This window comes from Hemiscyllium ocellatum, chromosome 9 (genome assembly GCF_020745735.1).
Source record: "Hemiscyllium ocellatum isolate sHemOce1 chromosome 9, sHemOce1.pat.X.cur, whole genome shotgun sequence".
In the NCBI taxonomy this organism is placed as follows: Eukaryota; Metazoa; Chordata; class Chondrichthyes; order Orectolobiformes; family Hemiscylliidae; genus Hemiscyllium; species Hemiscyllium ocellatum.
Genome location: NC_083409.1, coordinates 94646687 through 94668574, shown reverse-complemented (window position 1 = coordinate 94668574; position 21888 = coordinate 94646687). Strand labels below are relative to the sequence as shown.

The 21888-nt window shown below is 43.2% G+C and overlaps 1 protein-coding gene across 2 annotated transcripts in view; it reads left to right on the top strand.

Moving 5' to 3' along the window:
- The first annotated feature begins 5234 nt into the window (after positions 1 to 5234).
- The window catches only part of LOC132818830 (choline transporter-like protein 3), a 91943-nt gene continuing 75289 nt past the window's right edge, over positions 5235 to 21888 (top strand). Inside the window, exons 1-2 of one of the 2 annotated variants that reach the window (XM_060829952.1) lie at positions 5235 to 5335; positions 19468 to 19572. In XM_060829952.1, the coding sequence (XP_060685935.1) occupies positions 5312 to 5335; positions 19468 to 19572 (129 nt within the window). In that variant the 5' untranslated portion in view covers positions 5235 to 5311. The remainder of the gene's footprint in view (positions 5336 to 19467; positions 19573 to 21888) is intronic. The other variant, XM_060829953.1, reaches the window with a different exon arrangement.

Genomic DNA, 21888 nt, shown 5'->3' with positions numbered 1-21888 from the left:
TCAAAATAAACATTTGGTGGATGTGCAATTCAGCAAAACAAATCTGTAAACAAAGGCAAGCAAAGATCCTGCTGGAGAAGTTATTGAAAGCAGCTGTTTACCACACTGCACACGATAACTGTCTATCCAGCATCCTTGATGTAGTATGAGAGAGAAAAACACTTAGGGCACAGTGTTTACAGCATAACCAGAAGACCTTTGGTGCAGTGAGCTTATGTTGGATCTTTCATTGATCAATTCAAAATTAAGCCCCCACTCTCTCCATTGTCCTGTCTCTTCCACTATTCAAAGTTTCATCACTTCTGCCACCACATAGAGTCATAGAGATGTACAGCACGGAAACAGACTCTTCGGTCCGACTCGTGTATTTCACCCAGATATCCTAATCTAAACTAGTCCCATTTGCCAGCACTTGGCTCATATCCCTCTAAACCCTTCCTATTCATATGACCATCCAGATGTCTTTTAAATTTTGCAATTGTACAAGCCTCCATTTCCTCTGGCATCTCATTCCAAACACATAACACACTCTGCGTGAAAAAGTTGCCCCTTAGGTCTCTTTTATATCTTTCCCCTCACACCTTAAACCTATGCCCTCCAGTTCTAGACTCTCCGACCCCAGGGAAAAGACTTTGTCTATTTATCCCATCCACGCCCCTCATGATTTTGTAAACCTCCGTAAGGTCATCCCTCAGCCTCCGACGCTCCAGGAAAAACAGCTCCAACCTGTTCAGCTTCTCCTTATAGTTCAAATTCTCTGGCAACATCCTTGTAAATCTTTTCTGAACCCTTTCAAGTTTCACAACATCCTTCCAGTAGGAAGGAGACCAGAACTGCACACAATATTCCAAAAATGGTTTAACCAACTTCCTGTACAGCTGCAACATGATCTCCCAATTCCTTTACTCAATACTCTGACCGACAACTCTCACAGGGAATGCCCTCTAATCTTTATTCTTACTCCCAATGACAATTTTAAATTACAAGATCCCCAATTAATGGAAATAAGCTATTGCTGTTTTTTGTTTTATTAACTCATGAGATGTGGACATTACTGTCTGACCAACATTTATTGCCCAACTCTGGCTGCCATTAATGAGAAGGTGATGGTGAGCTGTCTACTTGAATTACTGCAGTTCATGTGATGTGCATTAACCCGTCAGTAAGGCAATTCAAGATTTGAGCCAGTGACAGTGAAGGAATGGTGATAAATTTCCAAGTCAGGATGGTGTGTGGGTTAAAAGCAAATTACTGTAGATGCTGGAATCTATGTGGGCTAGATGGGAATTTGCAGGTGGTGGTATTCCCATGTACCTACTGCCCTTGTCCTTCTAAATGGAAGTAGTCATGGGTTTGGAAGATGCTGACTAAAGAACTTTGGTGAATTTCAGATTGTGTTCTAGTAGATCCTGCACTCTGCTGCTACTGAGCGTCGATGGTGGAGGGAATGGATGCATGTGGATGTAGTGCCAATCAGGCAGGCTGCTTTTTCCTGGATGGTGTCAGGCTACTTGAGTGTTGTTAGGGTTGCATCTAGATTAGAGTGGTGCTGGAAAAGCACAGCAGGTCAGGCAACGATTGGAGCAATTCCTGATGAAGGGCTTTTGCTCAAAATGTCAATTTTCCTGCTTCTGGGATGCTGCCTGACCTGCTGTGCTTTTCCAGCACCACTCTAATCTAGACTCTGATCTCCAGTATCTGTAGTCCTCATTTTCACCTAGTTGATTTTAACCTTGCTGCGCATCATCTTGCAAGAGTGCCTACCTTGAAGAAGTTTTCCTCCTTTCTCTACAAGGATTTCAGTGAGTCTCTCTCTCACTGCACCCCCCAGATCATCTCCTCTGCCCTGAAGCTCTTCAGCCATGTCCTGAAACCAACTCATTACCACAGCCACATCTGCTTCCTCAGTGCCTGCCTCTGCAACTAACTGATCCCACATGGACTCCGGATTCCTGATCAAGGGCTTTTGCCCGAAACATAGATTTTCCTGCTCCTCATTTGCAGCCTGACCTGCTGTGCTTTTCCAGCACCACTCTAGTCTAGACTCTGATCTCCAGAGTCCTCACTTTCTCCTTGTTGTTAGGGCTGCACCCATCCAGGCATGTGGGGAGGATTCTATCACATTCCTGACTTGTGCCTTCTATATGGTGGAGTCAGTTACTCACCACAGTACTCCTAGCTTCTGGCCTGCTCTTGTAGCCACTGTATCGATATGGTAAGTTGAGTTTCTGGTCAATGGTCTTTCCCGTGGTGTTTATAGTGGGGAATTCAGTGATGGTAACAGCACTGAATCTCAAGGGATAATGGTTAGAATGTCTCTTATTGGAGATGGTCACTGAGTAATATTTGCGTGGTGCAAATGTTACTTGTCAGAGTCAAAAAGTCAAAAAGCACAGCAGGTCAGGCAGCATCCGAGGAACAGGAGAGTCAATGTTTTGAGCATAAACTCTTCATCAGGAATGATGAAAACCATGCTCCTGATGAAGAGCTTATGTTCAAAACCTTGACTCTCCTGCTCCTTGGATACTGCCTGACCAGCTGTGCTTTTCCAGCACCACACTTTTTGACTTTGATCCATATCCCTCTTTCCTATTCATGCACCTGTCCAAATGTCTTTTAAATGTTGTAACTGTACTTGTCTCTACCACTTCCTCTGGCAGCTTGTTCCATTTATGCACCACCCTCTGTATGAAAAAGTTGCCTTCAGGTCCCTTTTAAATCTTTCCCACTCAACTCCAAAGGGAAGGTCTTAAAATGGGAGACCTTGAATATAGAGAAGCTTGGAAAAGTGAAGGACATTGCTGTGTGGTAACCTGACCACTTGAAAGGACAGCTGCCATTGGAGGGTGGAGAGGCCATGTGACTGATGCACAAAAGATCAAGTGGCAGGCAAAAAGATTATTTTATATGGTTTAGCTCTAAGGATGGAGAGTGCAGGATGTAGAAGCTTTCTAATGCCAATTAAAAGCTTGGTTGGCAATCGTACAAAGTTCTTACATATAGGACCCATAAATTATCAGAATGTCTAAACATATTTCTTGTTAGACTGAGTAGGATGCTATACCCAGGCCTTTCCAAGGAACAGACAGTATTATCATTCATTGTCCCAAGGCAAGTCAGCTTTCAAAAAGCTGGAATTATAAAGTAACAGGAATTTAGTTTTGTTTGCCGGGGCTACTTTTTTTTGTCACTGGGAATTACTGGCAAGGCCAGCATTTATTACCCATCTAATTATCTTTACCAATTGTCAGGCCTATTTCAAAGGTAAAAAATGAGGTCTGCAGATGCTGGAGATCACAGCTGCAAATGTGTTGCTGGTCAAAGCACAGCAGGCCACGCAGCATCTCAGGAATAGAGAATTCGACGTTTCGAGCATAAGCCCTTCATCAGGAATAAGAGAGAGAGAGCCAAGCAGGCTAAGATAAAAGGTAGGGAGGAGGGACTAGGGGGAGGGGCGATGGAGGTGGGATAGGTGGAAGGAGGTCAAGGTGAGGGTGATAGGCCGGAGTGGGGTGGGGGCGGAGAGGTCAGGAAGAGGATTGCAGGTTAGGAGGGCGGTGCTGAGTTGAGGGAACCGACTGAGACAAGGTGGGGGGAGGGGAATTGAGGAAGCTGGAGAAATCTGAATTCATCCCTTGTGGTTGGAGGGTTCCCAGGCGGAAGATGAGGCGCTCCTCCTCCAGCCGTCGTGTAGTTGTGTTCTGCCGGTGGAGGAGTCCAAGGACCTGCATGTCCTCGGTGGAGTGGGAGGGGGAGTTAAAGTGTTGAGCCACGGGGTGATTGGGTTGGTTGGTTCGGGCGGCCCAGAGGTGTTCTCTGAAGCGTTCCGCAAGTAAGCGGCCTGTCTCACCAATATAGAGGAGGCCACATCGGGTGCAGCGGATGCAATAGATGATGTGTGTGGAGGTACAGGTGAACTTGTGGCCTGCTGTGCTTTGACCAGCAACACATTTGCAGCTATTTCAAAGGTAGACAAGCAGGAGGCTGGAAGAACACAACAAGCCAGGCAGCATCAGGAGGTGGACATGTCAACGTTTCAGGTGTAACCCTTCTTCAGGACTGGGGTGGGTGTAAGGGGAACTGCAGATCAGGGGGTGGGGTGCCAGAGGGAGGGATTTGGGTAAGGAGAGGGCAGGGTGCTGAGGTAGGGGTAGATGAACACAGGAAGAGGGTACGACCTGGTTGGTCGATGGGGGAAATGAATCCAGTTGGTAGCTGGAAGGAAGGGTTGATCAGAGGAATGGAAGGGAGGGTGAGGGGCTGGGAATGGTTTTGGGGGATGAGAAGGGAGGTTATTTGAAACTGGAGAAATCAATTTTGAGTCTTCCTAGCTGTAGGCTGCCCAGGTGGAGGATGAACTGTTGTGGGAGGTGAGATGCTCAGCAAAACATGCCCTGAGCCAGGCCCTCAAGGGCCAACCTGACCTCCCAGTCACTGCTCATTTTAATTCCCTGTCCCATTCCCTTTCCAACATGACCATCCATGACCTCCTCCATTACCACAGTGAATCAGAGTGCAAATTGGAGAAAAAACATCTAATCTTCCACAAGAGCAGCCTACAGTCTCGAGGACTCAACATTGAGTTCTCCAATTTCAAATAACCTCCCTTCCCATCCCCCATCTCCCCTTCCAGCCACTCCTCCTCTGTTCCATTCCTCTGATCAACCCTTCCTTCCAGGTACCATCCGGATTCATTCCTCCCCTCGACCAACCAGGTCGTACTTTCTACTTGTGTTCACTTATCCCTCTCTCACCACCCTGCCCCTCCCCCCCTTTGTCTGCAGCTCCCTTAAACACCCAGTCCTGAAGAAGGGTTCCATCTGAAACACTGACCCTTCCACCTCCTGATGCTGCGTTCTTCCAGCCTCCTGCTTGTCTACCTTGGATTCTAGCATCTGCAGTTTTTTTGTCGCTAGGCAGCGCTACTTCAGAGGGCAGCTGACTGCATTGTTGTGAATCTGAATTCACCTGCAGGCCAGACCAGGTCAGGGTGGCAGATTTCCTCCCCTAATGAGGTTCTATTTTAACAACAATCCAATAGTTAATTTGAAGATTACATATGACTGGGAGCAGCATTCAGTCTCAATGTATAATTTCTTTGGGTAGGGCAGGAGCACAGCAAATGGGTATTTTCTTATTTCTGTGCATGACTGATTGGGAGACCAGGTAAAGGTTGGGGTGCTCACTATCGCCCTCTATCTTGCTCTCCCTCCCGTGCAGGTGAAGTCAGTGCAGCCTCTGTCTTAGAAACTATCTTCGTTCCGCCGCTTGCTTTGGAGGTTGTCAGATCTGCTGGAGACGGTCCCCGGGGATGTCTTGCTGTGGCCAGTACCAGGTGAGTTAGTTATTCAGGACAGATCTGTTGACCTGGAGTTGCCCCCTGACGTTGCTGCCTGCACAGAGAAATGAAGGTTTCTTTCGCTTAAGCTGCGATGTTTTCGCCTTTTGTTTGCAAAGGCACTCACTGGTCGAGATAAAGGTGGTAGTTCACTCAAAGTCACAGCAAGTCCTTATTTGGAATTGCTGTCTATTACAGATGAAGAAATTGAACCACTCCGGTTTATGCTGACTGAAACAGATTTGAAATTTGACTGTACTGTGATTGCACACAGAGCTGCAAGTGATTCATCGGGGTTATGTTTTCACTGTCTTTGCTATTCGGTATTTATTGTTGTTAGTTTGCATCCGCCCGGGAAGAGAAATTGACCAAACAAATCTTTCATCCCTCTGGTTAACCGGTGAGGTGCATACTTTAACCATGAGTAATTGCACATGACCGAGGACACTGCTCCTGAACCCATCTGCAATTCAGAGAGAGTCCGGGTGGGCTTTTGTAATTCCAATCACATCCACATGTACTAATACATTCTTCCCTGCTTCCACGAACCCCGCTGAACTTTTTCATAAAACATTTTAGTTCATTTGCAGATTGGTTGCTTTATTTTGAACGTGAATTTTTTTTTGGAATTGACTGCCACATGTTTCGTTCGGAAGGGAGCATGACTAAGGTGGGATTTTGGGGGGGAACTTGCTTTCAGTTTAAATAAAAGGTCTTTCTAAAACGGTTTTTTTTCAGGGTTTGGATAATTTCTCATTGATTCAAAAAAGCAATTCAATTTCAGACAGAATGTAAAGCAACCCCAAGGTGTCATCTTCAAAGTTTGTTCTAAGCCCCTCACTTCTGTTGCTTCCCACTCCCCACCTAAGGTGTGAGGAGCTCTTTGATTTTTTTGCCAAGATTATTGAGACCAACTATTGTCTCCCAGTGCAGCATCCTTTCATTGTCCTTGTTCACCAAGCCTCTGCCTGCTCCAACCTTCAGCCGTCATCATTTCCTCCTTTCTCCTATTAATCGTCAAACCCTTTGAATTGTCCTTGGCTCCTGGATTCCACTCATGCTCTCTTGAGCCTATTTGTTTTGAGTACTGTTCTCTGAGTCAGCTTTGGGTCAGTTGGCAGCACTGCGTCCTCTGACCCTGAAGCTTCTGAGTTCAAGTCCTGCTTAGAGACTAGGTACAAAAAAAAATTAAGGCTGATGTTCTGGAGGACTGTGGCACTATTTAGAAGTCCCATCCCACAGAACTGACAGCAAACTAAGGCCCCATCTGCCTGCCTAGTGTTATTTGTACTGTCTTATCCTGACCATCAAAGAGATTGGATGTTACCCTATTATCATCATCTTGACATTTGATATGATATTGGAATTTGTTAATAGTTTCCTGTATCTTCATTGTAAAACAACCAGCAGTTTGCTAAAATCAATATATGTTGCCAAAGTTGCAACTGTTGAGCATGGACGTGACCTACTTCCATCATGGAACTTTGTGTGGTTCAATGGTGTCTCTTTGTGCACTTGCATTAGTACTTTTGGGGCCCCCCAAGAATCATCCTTATCCTCCATCTATATGCTGCCCTTGGTAACATCATCTGAAGACATGTGTCCTTAAGTTAATGAGACACAACTCAAACTCTCTCCCGCGTCATGCAAACCCTCTATGAGAATCCGTGAGCTGGAGTTTCCTCCTGTTAAACTTCAGAAAGATTAAAGCAAAATTATATGGACCCTAAGCTTTCTGGGAAACCAGTAGCAAGCTCAATGTGTGCACCATTCTTAGTGTGCAAGTAAGTCAGCAATCAGAGAGAGATATTTTGTGCATAGCAATTTTGCCACATGGCGATAGATAAGTTGTGATAATCTACTATTTGCCTTCTGTAAATGGGAGGCCACTGTGTGACTTCATCTTTGCTGAATTTGTGCAGTTAAACGAGATTAAACCTGCCCTTGGGAGAGTGCTGAATATCAGGATCCTTTCAATAAAGAATCATGACATGAAGATGCCGGTGTTGGACTGGGGTGTACAAAGTTAAAAATCAAACAACACCAGGTTATCAGCCACCTGATGAAGGAGCAGCGCTCCGAAAGCTAGTGCTTCCATTAAACCTGTTGGACTATATAACGTGGTGTTGTGTGATTTTTAACTTCAATAAAGAGATTTGAGTTCTAGCAACTTCTCAGGCTTAATAGAGAAGCAATTAAAATTGTAAAAGTTCACTCCTAATTTGGTTTCTAAATTCTAATCTAATTTTTATTATTTTTCTTTTTCTTGATCCACTCTATTGTTTGTCCTCTCTTTATTTCTTATTTGTTTCATTTGGCCCATTTACTGTGTCCATCTGTCAAGCCCGTGCCATGAAGATTTGTTATGCAAAACATAAGATTGTAATCCAATTGACTGGATATAAGTAGGCATATCTTCAACGTTTTGGAAAGGGCTCTTTCCAAAGCACGGGTGGCACAGTGGTTAGCACTGCTGCCTCACAGCGCCTGAGACCCGGGTTCAGTTCCCGACTGAACTGTGTGGAGTTTGCACGTTCTCCCCGTGTCTGCGTGGGTTTCCTCCGGGTGCTCCGGTTTCCTCCCACAGTCCAAAGATGTGCGGGTCAGGTGAATTGGCTATGCTAAATTGCCCGTAGTGTTAGGTAAGGGGTAAATGTAGGGGTATGGGTGGGCTGTGCTTCGGTGGGTCGGTGTGGACTTGTTGGGCCGAAGGGCCTGTTTCCACACTGTAAGTAATCTAATCTAATAATCTAATCTAAATAATCAAAAGACTGGCTACTACAGCAACGATGTTATACTTGCAAGGGATAAGCTTCTTGAATGGAGACACCAAGTCTGCAAACCTCAGAGGTGAAATGAGCCAGTTTGTGATGAATAAAGATAGTGGATTTGAATGGAATCAAGAGATAATTTGCCTGGAGGAGTGGCCTTTGCTGTGTTTCCCCACTCTACTTTTCTCTGAAATCCCTATCATCAAAGTTTGAGATTTAAACCCACTGGAAAAACTCATCAGCATAAGTGGAGGGTTCCCAAAGTGAATTTACCACCACTTGAGAGAAACCAAATTTAGTGAGGCATACTTGATCCAGGAAGAAATGCCAGCGTCACAACGAGCCATAACACTTCTTTTATTTACTGCAAGTTCTGTTCCAAAAGTACTTTTAAGTTAATGCTCTCTAGATAATGTTTGTTTTATTCCCCCCCCTGCCAAAAAAGATTGATAGGTGTGTGTATGTGTTTTTAAGTAGGTTAATTTTAAATATTAGCAGTTTATTCCCTTTGTTAATAACTTACTTGCGTAAAGATTTTGTTTCTTTTTCCATAGATGCTCCCAAACCTGCTGGGAAGTTTTTGGCTGCAAAGATTAGATTACTTAGAGTGTGGAAACAGGCCCTTCGACCCAACAAGTCCACACCGACCCGCCAAAGTGCAACCCACCCAGACCCATTCCCCTACATTTACCCCTTCACCTAACACTACAGGCAATTTAGCATGGCCAATCTACCTAACCTGCACATTTTTGGATTGTGGGAGGAAACCCACGCAGTCACGGGGAGAATGTGCAAACGCCACACAGAGAGTCGACTGAGGGGAATTGAACCCGGGTCTCAGGCGCTGTGAGGCAGCAGTGCTAACTGCTGTGCCCCCGTGCCGCCCCAACGAGCTATAACACTTCTTTTATTTTCTGCAAGTTCTGTTCCAAAAGTACTTTTAAGTTAATGCTCTCTAGATAATATTTGTTTTATTCCCCCTCTGTCAAAAAAAGATTGATAGGTGTGTATATGTATTTTTAAGTAGGTTAATTTTAAATATTAGCAGTTTATTCCCTTTGTTAATAACATACTTGTGTAAAGATTTTGTTTTCAGTGAACTAGTTCTTCACTTGTTGCTTGAGAACCTGGCTGAATTGTTTTTGATGTTGAGCTGTATACAATAAAAGCAAAATACTGATGCTAGAAATCTAAAATAAAAACAGAAATTGCTGGAGAAACTCAGCAGGTCTGGGTAGCATCAGTAGAGAAGGAAAGCGTGTTAACTTTTTGAGTCCGATATGACTGTTCTTCATACTGGACTCGAAATGTTAATGCTGTTTCTTTTTCCATAGATGCTCCCAGACCTGCTGAGTTTCTCCACATTTTCTGGTTTTATTCGTGAGCTGTATACAGTTTGACATTGAAAATATCACCCCCCTTTTCTTAGTTTCAAACTTTCTAACGGATCATGGCTGATCAGGGCTCCAGACCGCAATTTCGAACCCCCACCCACTCACCCCCAACATCTCTGATCCCTTTAATGGGAGGGTTATATCTGCCCCCTCCTTGAAAACACATCATGTTTTGGACTCAACCACTTTCTGTGGGAGTGAATTCCACAGGCTCACCACTCTGCAGGTAAAGACATTTCTCATCTCTGTCCTAAAAACTTTGTCCCCTATCTTAAACTATGATCCCCTGGTTCTGGATTCCCCAACCATTGGGAACATCCTTCTTGCATTTAACCTGTCCAGTCCTATCAGAGTTGCATATATTTCTATGAGACTTCCGCCCCAATTCTTTTAAACTCCAGTGAATACAATCCTAATCAATCCAATCTCTCCTCATAGGTCAGTTCTGCCATCCAGGAATCAACTTAGTAAACCTTCACTGCACTCCCTCTATAGCAAGGACTTAAACAATCAATGGTACGTCCCTAGGTAGTGCTGTAGAACAGAGTAACCTAGGGGTACAGGTACATAGTTCTTTGAAATCTGCATCGCAAGTAGACAAAGTGGTTAGAAAGTGTTTAGCATGCTTGCCTTGTCCTGTTGAGCTTGTACAGGACATTGATGAGGCCTGTTCTGGAGTAATGTGTGAAGTTCTGGTCACCCTGTTATAGGAAGGATATTATTAAACTGGAGAAGGTTCAGAAAAGATTTGCCAGGATGTTGCTGGGAATGCAGGGTTTGAGTTATAAAATTAGGCGAGATAGGCTGGGACCTTTTTCACTGGAGTATAGGAGGTTGAAGGGTAACCTTATAGAGGTTCATGAAAACATAAGTTGAAGAGCAGAGGACTTTTCCCTAGATGGGGGAATTCAAAACTAGGGGATGTATTTTTAACTGAAAATGTGTTGCTGGAAAAGCGCAGCAGGTCAGGCAGCATCCGAGGAGCAGGAGAATCGACATTTCAGGCTTGAGCCCTTCTTCAGCTCATGCCCAAAATGTTGACTCTCCTGCTCCTTGGATGCTGCCTGACCTGCTGCGCTTTTCCAGCAACACATTTTCAGCTCTGACCTCTAGCATCTGCAGTCCTCACTTTCTCTTAGATGTATTTTTAAGGTGAGGGGAGAAAATATTAAAAAGGACATGAGGGGCAATGTTTTTTTCTCTGAGTGGTTAATGTGTGGAGTGAACTGCCAGAGGAGGTGGTGGATGCAGGTACATTTGCAACATCTAAAAGACATTTGGATAAGTACGTGAATAGGAAAGGTTTGGAGGGGTATAGACCAACCGCAGGCAGGTGGGACGAGTTTGGCTTGGAGACACGGTCAGTGTGTAATAATTGGACTGAAAAGTCTGTTTCCACATTATATGACCGTATAAGAAGGCCAAAACTGCACACTATATTCCAGATGTAGTCTCGCCAATGCCCTATATAATTGCAGCAAGACATCCTTGTTCCTGTACTCGAATCCTTCAGCTATGAAGGTCAACATCCAGTTTGCCTTCTTTACTGCCTGATGCACGTCTGCGCTTATTTGCTGTGGCTGGTGCATGAGGACTCCCAGGTCTCACTGAAAATTCTCCACTCTGAATTTACAGCCACTCAAATAATATTCATCTGCCTTCCTATTTTTGCTATCATAGTGGATAACTTCATATTTATCCATATTATGTAGCAGTCTGTCCAAGTCACACTGTTACATCTCTGCAACCTCCTCACAACTCACCCTTCCATCCAGCTTGGTGACAAACTTGTAAGGAGATCTCAGCTATCTGTAAGAATAATAGGGTGGTTATGGTAGGGGATTTTAACTTTCCAAACATCGACTGGGACTGCCATAGTGTTAAAGGTTTAGATGGAGACGAATTTCTTAAGTGTGTACAAGACAATTTTCTGATTCAGTATGTGGATGTACCTACTAGAGAAGGTGCAAAACTTGACCTACTCTTGGAAAATAAGGCAGGGCAGGTGACTGAGGTGTCAGTGGGGGAGCACTTTGGGGCCAGCGACCATAATTCTATTAGACTTAAAATAGTGATGGAAAAGGATAGACCAGATTTAAAAGTTGAAGTCCTAAATTCGAGAAGCCAATTTTGACAGTATTAAGCAAGAACTTTTGAAGCTGATTGGAGGCAGATGTTTGCAGGTAAAGGAACAGCTGGAAAATGGGAAGCCTTCAGAAATGAGATAATGAAAATCCGAAGAAAGTACATTCCTGTCAGGGTGAAAGGGAAGGCTGATAGGTATAGGGAATGCTGGATGACTGAAGATTTTGAGGGTTTGGTTAAGAAAAAGAAGGAAGCATATGTCAGGTATAGACAGGATAGATGGAGTGAATCCTTAGAAGAGTATAAAGGCAGTAGGAGTATACTTAAGTGGGAAATCGGGGCAAAACGGGGACATGAAATAGATTTGGCAAATAGAATTAAGGAGAATCCAAAGTGTTTTTACAAATATATTAAGGACAAAAGGGTAACTAGGGAGAGGCTAGGGCCCCTCAAAGATCAGCAAGGTGGCCTTTGTATGGAGCCACAGAAAATGTGGGAGATACTAAATGAATATTTTGCATCAGTATTTACTGTAGAAAACAATATGGAAGATTTAGACTGTAGGGAAATAGGTAGTGACATCTTGCAAAATGTCCAGATTACAGAGGAGGAAGTGCTGGATGTTTTGAAATGGTTAAAGATGGATAAATCCCCAGGACCTGATCAGGTGTACCGAGAACTCTGTGGGAAGCTAGAGAAGTGATTGCTGGGCCTCTTGCTGAGATATTTGTATCATTGATGGTCACAGGTGTGGTGCCGGAAGACTGGAGGTTGGCTAACCTGGTGCCACTGTTTAAGAAGGGTTGTAAAGACAAGCCAGGAAACTATAGACCGGTGAACCTGACCTCGGTGGTGGGCAAGTTGTTGGAGGGAATCCTGAGGGACAGGATATACATGTATTTGGAAAGGCAAGGACTGATTCAGGATAGTCAACATGGCTTTGTGCATGGGAAATCATGTCTCACAAACTTCATTGAGTTTTTTGAAGAAGTAACAAGATTGATGAGGGAAGAGCGGTAGATGTGATCTATATGGACTTCAGTAAGGCGTTCGACAAGGTTCCCCATGGGAGACTGATTAGCAAGGTTAGATCTCATGGGATACAGGGAGAACCAGCCATTTGGACACAGAACTGGCTCAAAGGTAGAAGACAGACGGTGGTGGTGGAGGGTTGTTTTTCAGACTGGAGGCCTGTGACCAATGGAGTGCCACAAGGATTGGTGCTGGCCCCTCTACGTTTTGTCATTTACATAAATGATTTGGATGCGAGCATAAGAGGTACAGTTAGTAAATTTGCAGATGACACCAAAATTGGAGGTGCAGTGGATAATGAGGATGGTTACCTCAGATTACAACAGGATCTGAACCAGATGGGCCAATGGGCTGAGAAATGGCAGGTGGAGTTTAATTCAGATAAATGCAAGGTGCTGCATTTTGGGAAAGCAAATCTTAGCAGGACTTATTCACTTAATGGTAAGTTCCTAGGGAGTGTTGCTGAACAAAGAGATCTTGGAGTGCAGGTTCAAAGCTCCTTGAAAGTGGAGTCGCAGATGGATAGGATAGTGAAGAAGGCGTTTGGTATGCTTTCCTTTATTGATGAGAGTATTGAGTACAGGAGTTGGGAGGTCATGTTGCGGCTGCACAGGACATTGGTTAGGCCACTATTGGAATATTGCGTGCAATTCTGGTCTCCTTCCTATCGGAAAGATGTTGTGAAACTTGAAAGGGTTCAGAAAAGATTTACAAGGATGTTGCCAGGGTTGGAGGATCTGAGCTACAGGGAGAGGCTGAACAGGCTGGGGCTGTTTTCCCTGGTGCGTCGGAGGCTAAGGGGTGACCTTATAGAGGTTTCCAAAATTATGAGGGGCATGGATAGGATAAGTAGGCAAAGTCTGTTCCCTGGGGTCGGGGAGTCCAGAACTAGAGGACATAGGTTTAGGAAGAGAGGGGAAAGATATAAAAGAGACCTAAGGGGCAACTTTTTCATGCAGAGGGTGGTACGTGTATGGAATGAGCTGCCAGAGGATGTAGTGGAGGCCGGTACAATTGCAACTTTTAAGAGGCATTTGGATGGGTATATGAATAGGAAGGGTTTGGAGGGATATGGGCCGGGTGCTGGCAGATGGGACTAGATTGGGTTGGGATATCTGGGCGACGTGGATGGGTTGAACCGAAGGGTCTGTGTCCGTGCTATACATCTCTATGATTCTATCTGCAAGTTTTGAGATACTACTTTTATTTCCCTTATGCAACTCATGACCATATGGTGTGAATAGGCGGGGACCTGATCCTTGCAGTACCGCATGAGTCACTATCATTCATAAAAAGACTCATATTTATTCTTAATTTTTTGTTTCCTGTCTGCTAACCAATTGTATATCCATATCCATATGCTATCCCCAACCCCAAACACATTAATTTTACACATTAATCTCTTATGTGAGACTTTGTCAAAAGTCCAAATAAACCATAACCACTGGCTCTCTTGATCAATTCTGTTAGTTACATCTCAAAAAATTCCAGTAGATTGCATAATTTCCCCTTTAATAATCCATCTGACCGCATCCAACTGCGCCATTGTATTCTAAGTGCTCTGCTGAAATAAAATCCATTATAGTGGATTCTAGAATCTTCCCTACTATCAGCATCAGACTCGCTTGTATGGAATTCTGTTTTCTTTATACCTCTCTCTTTTTAAAAAAGCAAGGTTATATTAGGTACCTTTCAGTCTCTAGGAACTGTTCCAGACTCTAAAGAATCTTGGAAGATGACTACCAATGCATCCACTATTTCTAGGGCTACTTTCTTAAGTACTCTGGGATGTTGATTATCAGGCCCTTGGAATATGTCAGCCTTCAATTCTATCAGTTTTTCCAACACCAATTCTATTACAGATTTGCTTCAGTGTCTCCATTTCACTAAACTTGTGTTTCCCATAATTTCTGGAACATTATTTGTGTCCTCCTTTGTGAAGGCAAATTAAGTATGATTTTTTTGTTAGCCAATTCTTTACTCCCCATTATACATTTCTCTGTTTCTGGTTGTAAGAGGTAAATATTAGTTTTCACCAACCCTTTTTCTCTTTACATATCAATGGAAATTTTTACAGTCAGTTTACTAAGGTGTCAGATGCCCTGATGTCCTTGCTGAAATATTATCAGCACCCATTTCCAACAGTTTAGAGAGCCACTTGAATTGAATGGTAAAGGAAAAGATCGAACCACTAAATGGAACATGGAGTGAGCTGTTCTTCTGTAGCAATCTAGGGCTTCCTTTTATATTCCCAAACATGTTATCACACACAAAACTGAATGACTTCCCCACCACCATATCACCGTGACTTTTTTTTTAAACTACTAACCATCACCTGTCTAGTGAATTAAGTAGTTAGAAGCCAAGCCCATTATGAATCCAGGGCTATTAAACATATTTAAAAACATACAACAGGAAACCTAGTCCTAGATGCAATATGTTCAAGATTAGAGTGGTGCTGGAAAAGCACAGCAGGTCAGGCAGCATCCGATGAGCAGGAAAATCGACCTTTCGGGTAGGAGCCCTTCATCAGGAATTGTAGACAGAGGAGGAGAATGTCTTCAAGGTAGGCATCCTTGGAAGAGGATTGGCAGTAAGGTTATCAGGTCCACCTGATGAAGGGCTTTTGCCCGAAGTGTCGATTCTCCTGCTCCTCGGATGCTGCCTGACCTGCTGTGCTTTTCCAACACCTCTCTAACTTTGACTCTAACCGCCAGCATTTGCAGTCCATACTTTCACCCTGCAATATGTTTCCTCAGTTTGGTACACTGCTGGCTGGGTGCAGAATATAGCAACCTTCTCCACCCTATTCACTGCCTTCAAATATTTAGTCCCTTCACCACAAGTAGCACCACAGGATACACTGCAGCAATGCACTAGAATCCTTTGACAATAACTTTGAACTCTGAGAAAGTGAGGACGGCAGATGTGGAGATCAGAGTCGAAAAGTGTGGCGCAGGAAAAGCACAGCAGGTCAGGCAGCATCCGAAGAGCAGGAGAGTCAATGTTTTAGGTATAAGTCCTTCATCAGAAATGTGGAGCCCAAAGGGAGCTGAGGGATAAATGGGATGGAGCGGAGCTGAGGGGAAGGTAGCTTGGAAGGTGATAGGTGGATGAAGGTGGGGGCTGATGGTGATAGGTCAGAGTGGAGGGTGGAATGGATAGGTGGGAAGGAAGATGGATGGGTAGGACAGTTCAAGAGGGTGGCGCTGAGTTGAAGGGTTGGATCTTGGATAAGGTGGGGGAAGGGGAGATGAGGAAACTGGTGAAATCAACATTAATTCCAGGTGGTTGGAGGTTCCAAGACGGAAGTTGAGGTGTTCTTCCTCCAAGTGTTGTGTGGCTTGGATTTGGCAGTGGAGGAGGCCCAGGATTTGCATGTCCTTGGCAGAGTGGGAGGGGGAGTTGAAGTGTCCGGCCACAAGGAGGTGGAGTTGTTTAGTGCGTGTGTCCCATAGATGTACTCTGAAAAGTTCCAGAAGTTGGCATCCTATCTTCCCAATGTAGAGGAAACCATATCCAATGTAATGGACACAGTAGATGAGGTGTTTGGTTGTGCAGGAAAATCTCTCCCAGATTTGGAAGGATCCTTTGTGGCCTTGGACAGGGTTGAGGGGGGAGGTGTAAACTGTGACCATGTAGAAGGTCAATGACAGCAAATACATGTGAACACCACAACCTGCAAATTCCCCTCTAAGCTACTCACCATCCTAATTTGGAAATATAATGGTGCTCCTTCATGGTTGCTGGGTCAAAATCCTAAAACTCCCTTCCTAATAGCAGCATAAGTGCACCCAAGTGGACTGCAGCAGTTCAAGAAGGCAAGTCACCACCACCTTCTTGCAGGCCCATTACAGATGGTCAATAAATGCCAGTTTTTCTCAAAATGCCCACCTACCTAAGAACAAATACAACAAAATAGAAAAGAACAAAGTTGTTAAACAAACACAGATCCTGATTTTTGAAAGTTAATAGGACCACTTCAGGATTATTGTGTTCCACACAAACAATTATGCTTCTTTAACACAAGCACTCATTTATGACAGAAGTTCTGAAACTTTCAGAATATGCTAATATTTACGCAAATTACATGATGTCATAGATCTGAAACAAAAACAGCGAATGTTGGAAATACTTAGCAGGTCAAACAGCACCTCTGGAGAAAAAAACTGAGTTGAAGAACTGTTTCTAGTTGATAAAAAATTCAATATTGTTAGCACTTTCTACTTTTAATTACTTTCTGACTATGTAATATATTGGAAACTATGGCAAGAAGATTGGCTGCATAGATCAGTCATTGTATTTTGGCATTATGCTTGGGTCAGTTCTACACATTGGCTAGTTTATTGCGACTGGAGGGTGAAATGATTCATTTTGTTTGGAAGAATAAGGAAAACAGTTGTATTCTTTTACATTGCAAGACGGTTGGAAGAGCAGAACTTGGGGATCTGTGTGTGCAAGTCATTGACGATGGTAAGGCAGGTTGAAAATGCAGTTCACAAAACATATAATATTTTAGACATTGGTACTCTGTGTTCTTACATCTAAAGCAAGGAAGTTGTTATAAACTTGTATATGACCTGGTTTCACCTCAACTGGAGTGTTGTATCTGGTTCCAACACTTTTGGAAGTATATGAAGATATTAAAGAGCGTGTAGGGATTAGATTTGGTGATGAGGAACTAGGCTAGCTTGGAGAAACTGGGGCTGTTCTGATTGGATGAGAGACAATTTAGATGAGGTCTGACACTGTGCTAAAAATCCTCATGTTGGTCTGCACAGTGGAGGTGGAAGGATATTACTTTAAAGTGACTTATGTGATGATAAGAGGTGTATTTTGTCCTTTTTTTAATGAAGAGAGATTGAGACAGAGGTATTGAGCAATCCGTTCCCACCCAGCAAAGTAAACAGCTTGTATTGCCTTGGCCTATTTTTTAAAAGTTGCAACAATAGAAGCAGCCTGAATGGGTGGAGTTAAGCTCCCATAGAACCAGGATTTTTAGTTTTAGCATTCTGCAGTTGCTGGGATCTTGAAGCTGGATGTGGAACTCTTATTCCTCTCCCCATCACAGCTAAAAGCTGGGGTTCTCTTCCTGCTGCTAGAATTGCATGTGAGGCAATCTATTTTGCCGAATGTGCCTTTGCCAAGGTTGTGCTTGTGGGATTTACTATTTTGGAACAGTTGCTGTTTGATAGTTAAATAATCTATTATTCTGTTAATTTATTCCAATTCTCCTTTCTTTTGATTATATTTTAACTGTAGTGTAAAAATAAAGTGTGTTTTGCTTTGAACCCAGTAGTTTGACCAATCCAATTGCATCCAGAACACAACCCTTTACTTTTGCCTTTGAAAGTAAGAAAAAGTTAGGGTCTAAGCTATCTTCTTAACATATTTTGAGGAGCTTTGGTCTGATCCATAACACTAGTTAAAAAAAATAGTAACAGGGACTTGATGTGAAATTATTGTATGCAGAAAGGGGTTAGGATTGGGAATGTACTGTCAGAGAGAGCAGTGAAGGCAGACTCAATCAAGGCTATCAGAAGGAAATTGGGTAATTATCTGAAGAGAAAACAATTTACACATTTATGGGGAAAATGACAGGGAATGTGACTAAGTGAGTTGCTCTTACAGAAAGCTGACAGACACTATGGACTGAATGGTCCTATCTGTGCGGTACCTCTTTCGTGGTTCCAAGCTTCTATGGAATCCATTATCAGCTTGCACATCCAGCAATTTGAGGCAGGTAACATTTTTGACACGTGAGGTGGGCAAATAATTTAGCTTACCCTAACCCATCCAATTAGCCAACTCCGGCAAATTCAGTCAGGATTTCTTGCATATCTTTAAAACAGGCTAACACTTTGAATTGGAAATGATTCCAAACAACACAATATTTGATGGATTTACATAAAAATTTAATTTCAAAATGGTTTTGGCACTGTACCTTTCATTACCATTGCAGGTGTTAACTAAATTGCATAAAATGAAACAAAGAACTGTGGATGCTGAAAATCTGTAACAAGAACAGAAATTGCTGATGAAACTCAGCAGGTCTGGCAGTACTCAGCAGAGTTAAAGTTTTGAGTCCGGTGATGCTCATTGGAACTGATAGCAGTAAGGAAACGGTGGCATTTATGGTGAAGATGGAGTTGGGGGCAGATAGATGGAGATGAAGCAAAGAGAGAGAGAGAGAGAGAGAGAGATACAAGGGGTAGGCAATCAAGGGGATTATTGGTAGCAACCCAGGATAGAAAAGAAGCTGAATAAGTGACAGTGAGAGCTAAAATGGGAGGGAATGTGCTGAAGCAAGCTATGTCATGACAGGATTACAGTGGTGCTGGAAAAGCACAGCAGGTCAGGCAGCATGCGAGGAGCAAGAAAATTGATGTTTTCAGGCAAATTCCTGATGAAGGGCTTTTGCCTAAAACATCGATTTTCCTGCTCCTCGGATGCTGCCTGACCTGCCGTGCTCTTCTAGCACCACTCTAATCTTGACTCTGATCTCCAACATCTGCCATGTCATGACAGGACCAAGGTGTGGATGTGGGTAAAAAGCGTGGAAGGATGTAATCAGTTTATAAATTTGTTGAACTCACTGTTGTGTTGTAAAGGCTCCAGGATCCCAAGTGGAAAATGAGATGCTATTCATTGAACTTATGCTGAGGCTGGAAGTGGTAGAGCACTGCAACAGGCCCAAGACAGAAATGTTGGCATGGGAACATGCAATGTCCATTGTTTATATGATTTTTTCAAAATGTACTAAAGCTCAGAGTAAATGTTGTAGAAAAGATTAGTTTTGAATCAATCAGTGGCCTTTTCTTGTATTAAGATTGACGTTTTATTTCAGGTATCTGATGAAGGTATATCTCACAGAGAATGGCGACCACAGATTTACCGGAGATGCACAGATCTCCTATGGCTCGTTATCTTCTGTCTGTTTTGGGGTGGGATGGTGAGTATATTGCAATCCAAGCAGACAGCAAAAATGTATTGTTCAGCCAAAATCAGCACAGAGTCATACAGCACTGAAACAGATCCTTCGGTCCGAATAGTCCACACTGACCATGTTGCCAAACTAAACTAGTGAGACCTGTCTGCGCTTGGCCTATATCCCTCTAAACCTGCACTTCATGTACTTAGTCAAATGTCTTTTAAACATTGTAACTGTACCAGCATCCACTATTTCCTCTAACAGTTCACTCCTCACGTGAATCTTTTCCCACTCTGCCAGAGGGTACAACTCCTGGACATAACTCACTCATCCACTTACCCCTTTGGCCAGTGTGCATGATGGGTATTTGGTGCCGTGATGCCTGTTTTACAGGGTCAGCTACTTTACCTACACTCACAGCAGTGAAGCAAGGTGCTATCCAAACATCAAACTTTAAAGCACAGAGCATTGTAGGAGTCTGAAAAGCTTTCCATTGCGAGTGGTGAAGACAATGTCATTTTTTAAAAAAGATTACATTTTTAATCTTTTTGTGAAGTGGGGGAACATGCAGACCAGAGAAACAGTTTAGTTTGGCTTGTTGGTTTGTTCATGCGACGGGGAACAGGAGAGAGCAAAAATTATCAGCAGCAGAGATGTGTCGGGAGAGAGCAAATTAGACACAAAATGGGGGATACAGAAGCTGAGCAAATCCAGAGACAGCAACTTAAACAAAGAGCAGGAATCCAGCAGAGAGACGTCAGGAGAGAGGAGTGTGTGCTTGGAAAGTAAAATCAAGGTGTGATATTGGAGGAAATCCAGAAAGTGATTAGCTGGTGGCTATTTCCATTTCACTGTTATCCGAACTAGGACATTTCAGTCTAAAAAATGAGTAAGACATTAAGCAGTCACGATAAGTAACAAGAGTAACTGGTGAGTACTGTCTTTTGAAGTATTATTTAGTTTTACTGGTGAGGTATGTTAAGCATTAAACTGCTGGAATTTGTGAATTGTAAAATTTTAACAACATTGAATTATGCAGTCACCCAGTGGAACTTTGACCTTGGTAGTTAAGACCAACTTAACTTTAATAGTTTCAGTTATTATAGGAACTAGTAGTAATGTTAAAAACATAGGAAAATAAATAATTTAATAAAATAACTAAAACTATTTGGCAGGGCAGGGCAGGTGATGTGTTGTAGTTAGGGAGCTCCTGGACATCAATGTGATCCACAACAAACACATCAGCAATTCAGTGTTTACACTCAAATGGTTTTGGCTCAAGAGTTCATGAGTTGGAGGCTGAACCTCCGATATTGTGACATCATTAGGGAGGGGGAGAATTACCTGAATGTTTTGTACAGGGAACAGGTCACATCCCTTATGTGATGGTCTTCGGGTTTGGTCACTGATCAGACAATAGAGAGTGTGATTGCAAATGAGGCTCATAAAGAGGGCAGAAGTCTTGACCTTTGCAGTTGTCCAATAGGTTTGAGGTTCATTCAGCTTGTGAGAACAAGGGCTGAAAGATGGGTGAGGTAATTGACCATAGCACCATTGTACAGGAAGTCATGCAAATTGGGTCAACAAAAAGGACTGTAGCGGTACTGGGGGACAGTGGGGTGAAGGGTTTTGACAATGTTCTGTGCAGCAAAGAGCCAAAGAGCCATGTTGTCCTCCCAGTGCCATGGGTTGGGAGCTCTGCTCTGGATTGGAGGATTCAAGTTACTGTGATGCAGCTGCACAAGGAAAGATGTCATGCAGAGCCAATATGAGAAACTAGGCATCAAACTGAAGAGCAGAATCTCAAAGGCGATCATCTCTGGGTTGTTAGCTGAGGCACTTATGAATTGGCATAAGGCAAATCAGATTAGAGAGGTAAATGTATGGCTGTAAGACTGGTGTGGGAGAAGAGGGTTCCAGTTCGTGGGGCACTGCCACCAGCTTGGGACAGTCTGCACCTGAACCACGGAGGGGTATTGTTCTAGTGAGCTGCACAACTGGGGAAGTAGAGAAGGTTTTCACAGAGGGGCAAGGTTTCAAGTTTAGGGGAAATATGGTAGTTCAATGAATACAAACAAGGCAAATGAGAAAGGTACTAATTGAGGAAATGATAAACAATGTTAGGAAAGAGTACACTAGAAATCTAGGGTAAATCAGCAGATAAGAATGGAGGTTCCAAAATAAGGTGATGTAACTAAAGGCTCTGTATCTGAATGTGCAATAACATTCAAAATAAAACAGATGAGCTTATCGTGCAAATTGAAATGCATAAGTATGATCTCCTATTATTAAAGATATATGGCTGAACATTACCATAGATTGTCACAGAGTCATACA